Below are 5,502 nucleotides of genomic sequence, written 5' to 3'. Positions count from 1 at the left end.
TGGCACGTTGTTTATTAATTGAAGATATTTTTATCATTTTGATTCATATTTAACAGAGATTTTTTTACAGAAGAACCAAAATAATTGATAGCAGACAAACTCAAAAACCACTTCTATAGATTTCAAATTTCAAGAACCAAAGTAAATAAGCCAAAGCTCAGAGACTATTTTAGCTAAAATACCAAAAAAAAATTATATAACAAATGTGTACCATTACTTATCACAAAATATATATAACATATAGCATTATAACTATAACACTACTTTATTCCAGTTGCATTTTATCAATCTAAACACGAAATAATTTTGAACCGGGGTGGCGGCGGTTGTGGAAAAACAAAACCATATATTAAAAAAAAAAATTCAAGTGATATGAAGCAGAATTACATAGACTAGAAGTGAATAGTAAGTTCTTTGTGTTTCCTATAAATCATTTTCCGGCTCCCAGCAATCTCAATCACGTGGACTGAACCACTAGACCTTGTCATCTAATTTATCATTTACGAGGGGAAGCAGCTCCATACGACCCCGTGGAGTCCGTGGCGTTCGAGGAGTTCCAGGCAGCTGTTGGGAGATCAGGTGCCTCACGTACCCATAGAATGTACATCCCAAAAGCGTTATTCCACAACCAACGGCGTTCAAAGCTGGAATTGGGTTTTTGAATATCATCCATGACACAAGGACGGCAACAGCTACCTTGAAAAAAAAAAAAAAAAAACGAAAAAACCTAGTATCAGAATGTATTGACAAGGTATTTGATATGGCCTAAAAGGGTTATAACTAAATTGGCCAAAATAGAGCCACTAGGAACAATCCAGCCCCAAACTAAACGAAAAATTATAAATACGATCAAGAAGTTGAAAGATATGGTTCATAAGTAAAAGCACTAGCAGCCGGAGCTAAAAATATGTCCAACGCGTATCATATACTGGACATGACTTTCACAAGTTGGCCACAAAGATGGATAATATAAATATAACAGAATTGACTATTACAAGGCAAGTGATTATGCTTTATAATTACCTTGAGGTTTCCAGCAACATTGAATGTTACGGCGGTTGTAGAATGAATCACGTAAAATATGGAGAAGTTGAGACAAAACGCCAATACCCCGGAGCTGAAAATGATGACGAGGGATGGAACAAGAGTCTGATGGGTGTGAAGCCATTCAATAACCCCATTACCTTCGAGTAGCATTGCAGGTACAGCCAAGATCATAGTCGCAAAAGGTGCCATGTAGTACACCGTGTTTATGCTATATTGTATACCCAAAAAATGAATAACAGTATGTCAGCATAAATCATGAAGCTGTGAAAAAATGAGCACACATAAAAGTAGAACTGTTTCAAACACACAGCCTCCTTGACTTGAGTGGAAAAACAAGCAAACACAATGAAAATGAAGACCATTAACGTCATAACCCACATGACGGAATTTCAAGGCAGGAAAATCAGAATAACAAACAAGATGCCAGGGTTGAGGATTTTAAAATATGGAAGGAAAAGAAATGGCTGATGTTAATGCGCTCATTTCCTACAAGGTACAAACAAAACAACAAAAGGGTTGTTTGCACTGAAGAAGGACTCAATCCCACATATTCCTCACAAGGATGACAAGGCAATCCAAACAGTTCTAAGACTATAAGCCTATAGAAAATTCCAAGACTGCTCAGCAATTTTGCATCATTAAGGGCACATCACCATAAAAATTGCTTTCTATATTCAGAACATTTCCAAATGCTCAATCACACTAATTGCCTTGTAAGAACCGCATGGATCGCACATATTATATGAACTTCTTTCATAAAAATGCAAAGGAGCATTTTGTGTCATAAATTCTTATACTCATTCAACCAAGATTCTTCTTATTTGAAGATTTAATTATTCAATAATCCAATAAAATGAGAAAATGCAGTATTCAGCAGGATATCATATCAATTAGAGCTGCCATTATGGAGGTTTGGAGATCATCTTTATAGTGGGGTCTTTCAACACACTGATATTGGAAGGTTTGGTACAGAACCTGATTGCAAATTTATATCTTCAACTTATAGGCTCGTGAACATTGTATGAGAGTGAAAGTGTAATAACAGTGAATCAAAATGTTTAAAAGGTAAAGGTCGTACCCAGTGCACAAGGCTCCTGCTTTACGCAGGGTCTGGGAAAGGTGAATGTCGGCTAGCCTTACCCCCATTTATGGAGAGGCTGCTCCCAAGTCTCGAACCCGACACCTACCGCTCATGGGCGAAGGCACTTGCCATCGCACCAAGTTTAAACAACATATTTCATATTTGTGCACAAGACATCACGCATATAAGAAATTATCACAACTACAAAAATAAAGTAAGCATAATTGACAAAAACTTCAAGAAGAAGGTAACGGTAACAATCTAAAGGCCGCAAACACAAAAATACTACCTGTCAAATTTGTATCCATGCAAAAGAGATTCTGCAAGGATCGTCTTTGTGGAAGTAGCGAGACAACCAAATAAGGCAGCACAAAATCCAAACATATTGAAACTAAGCTCTGTAGCAGAGGTAAGTAGAATTCCTCCAACAATGGGTATCAAAGAACACCAAATTCTCCAATCAAAGTACTTTCTCCATACCAGCCACTGCAAAACAACTGTTAGAAACCTTTGAGGTCAGTTGAAGTCACAACACAGTATAACATTTTAAAGGTGACGTCAATTTTATACACTGTTAGAAATCTTCTGGAGCTCACCTGTTGTTGCAGGAGTGAACGACTTTATGGTCTGCATAAAGGAAACTGGAATGTAACGTAAGCTCACATTGCCCAACACTATGTTAATACAGAACACAAATGACATGGGAAATATTCTTCTCCAGCGATCTTCAGGGTCAACTGTTATTAGTGGTTTAAGTTTCAAAACCTTGATTACGATGTATGCTCCAATGGCCGAGCATATGAAATGAATGCATGACACCGTTAGGGGAAACTTAAAATCCAGTTTCTGCATAAAACAAAAACACTTTAAAATTAGGGACACCATGATGGCCACCATGCAAACTCATAAGACTGATGTGGAATTATGAAAGTAATCTGCTTCAGACACAATATGGATTGTGCCCACTGTGGGGAACAACTGATGTCAGAGTAAGGTGTATTGCTCCCAGACCACTGAATAATTTCTCTAAAAACTTAAAAGACTTAGGTTGTTATTAGTTCAAAATTTTGAGTGATTAGTGCAAAAGCTAAACAATCAAATAAATTATGGTAAACCGACAATCAAATGTTATACAAGTCAACAACTTAAAAAGACAAACTGTATGGCGACACCATTGACGATCTTCTTTTCCTTTTGGAAAATTACATTATTTATCAATCAAGTCCTGGTGCAAATTAAGGATTCACCAGAACCTCAACTTTATAAAAAAGTCATGAAGAAAAACACCTCAATTGGGGAAACAAACTTCCTAATCATAAAGAAAGTCACTAGTTATTCCATTCACAAAATATCTATTTTTCTCCTATGTAACAAACTCAAATCATCTAGCCATACAAAAATAGGCGGAAGAACAAGCCACGAATTCAACCCCGCTAAACTGAATTTTCTTGCCAATAACACGTTAATGATTAGAATTACATCTTTTAGGAGAACCTTCCTCTCTCCTAACAACTTGCAACCAAACCCAAGGTAAATCTCATAGTATTATGTTATTTGTGGCAGACGGCCATGGCAGATCACATGGTAGTATGGCAATTCCGCAGTTGTTGAAGAAAAATATAACTAAATGCTGTTCACATTAAGTTAAAAATAAACAAATGAAACACTCAATGGATGTCTCGCCCAAACTTTTGGGATTCATTCGAGTGCCTGTGGCTTACTATTGCTATTATACACAACAATTATCTAAATAAAAATCATCCAACTCCAGCCCTCACAATGGGGTCCATATTTCTTCTAATACTGCTCATGACATTCCAATAAATCGGGATCACATTTTCCATAATTTAACCATATCAATAAATTAGAATTATAACAGAGCAAAAATCGAAAGAGAATGGAAAAATTCAGCTAAATTCATAAAATGCAAAACCCAATACATATGTCCTTAATTATATCAAAACCAATAACCCTTGCAAAAAATTTAGAAAGTAAGGTATCAACTGAGGAAAATTAAGCAAACCCAGTTCACAAAATCTACAAATGAAAAGGTACAAATCGAAATCAAGAAAATATGGGAAAGGCAAAAGAGCAGAGACCTGAAAGATCCACTTGTTCATGACAATTACGGTGACATTAAAACCCCACCACTGAAGAATTGCGAGGAGAGATCTAATGACGCTCCACTGGCACAGCCAAGACTCCTCCATCTCAGACCCAGATCACTCAATTAAAAGAGATCCAGATCACAAACGCACCCACAAAAACTCCTATCGCACCCACCTCACAATTTCCAGAAACAAAACCGACCCAGATGGGTTTTGTTGCAGAAACAGAGGGAAAACAGAGTTATGGGAGCTATGGAGAGATGGGGGATCAGGGAATTAAGAACCCTAATTAGCGTAACGGGTGTGAGAAATTGTTGAGATTAAGCTGCCCTTTCTCTCTCGCTTGTGTGTGTGTTGTGTTTAGTCCCATGTGATTTGTCCTTCTGTTTTTAATTCGTTACGTTGGTGTTCCCAAAACGTTTGAACTCTCACGCATGGAAATGCTCTCCCTCTCTCTCTCTCTCTCCCTCCCTCCCTCCCTCCCTCCCTCCAACCTTGGACTAAAACTCAAATTTTAAGTTTTAATCCCAATTTACTCTATCCCTTAAGCCAAATATAAGTTTTAAACCAAAATTCATTTTTGCAACAAATTTATACCAGAATTTCTCCTTGGGTTAGTTGGCTAACTCATCATATATGTGTATTTCTTTTTAAGCTTATATTTATAAACTTATTGAATCCAACGACTAAGATCTAATATGATCAAATTCAATGGTAAAAAAATATTTAATAGTCTAAATTTAAATCCAACGGCTAAAGTAATTAAAAAAAATTATTTCGTGTGTTTCATGTTCTTTCATAGTGTTACATGAGTTTTATGATGTCGATTTAGTGATTTTTCAATATTTTTTTTATTCTAAATATTTTTAGGTTAATACATTCATAAAATTAAATTAGGATAACCTAAATAATTTTTTTTAAGTTACTTTAAGAAAAAAATTATGCTAAATTCATTCTTTAATCATTTTGGGCTAAAAATTTAACTCAGAAACGTTGAAACAGAAAAACTGTTTCTAAGTTAAAACTCAAAGGTTAGATATGGTCTTATAGAATTTGTAACCTTTTTCCCTTTTTCTTTTTATTTTAGTTTCTTGTATAGGCCGAAGCATGAAGCATGCCAAGCCCCACTCATGCACTCACTCACTCACTACTCAAGTATTGTTCAAACATTTTGAAGCAACTTACATAAAATGGGTTCAACGTTATTAGCAGTAACAAAATATCATATAAATACAAACTTACATATATATATATATATATATTTGT

General features: G+C 35.6%; 1 protein-coding gene across 1 annotated transcript; it reads right to left on the bottom strand.

Annotated features, from left to right (window-relative positions):
- Positions 1-326: 326 nt before the first annotated feature.
- On the bottom strand, positions 327-4,752 carry LOC103450640 (UDP-galactose transporter 1). Its single transcript, XM_008390006.4, has 5 exons — positions 4,228-4,752; positions 2,725-2,974; positions 2,418-2,625; positions 1,024-1,255; positions 327-696 (listed from the first exon to the last, which is right to left on the bottom strand). Exons 1-5 carry the CDS (start codon positions 4,336-4,338, stop codon positions 475-477), a joined length of 1,023 nt encoding a protein of 340 aa, XP_008388228.1. The 5' UTR covers positions 4,339-4,752; the 3' UTR covers positions 327-474.
- Between the last annotated feature and the right edge of the window lie 750 nt (positions 4,753-5,502).

Source organism: Malus domestica, chromosome 08 (genome assembly GCF_042453785.1).
Source record: "Malus domestica chromosome 08, GDT2T_hap1".
Classification (NCBI taxonomy): domain Eukaryota; kingdom Viridiplantae; phylum Streptophyta; class Magnoliopsida; order Rosales; family Rosaceae; genus Malus; species Malus domestica.
This window is presented reverse-complemented; position numbering and strand designations above follow the sequence as displayed.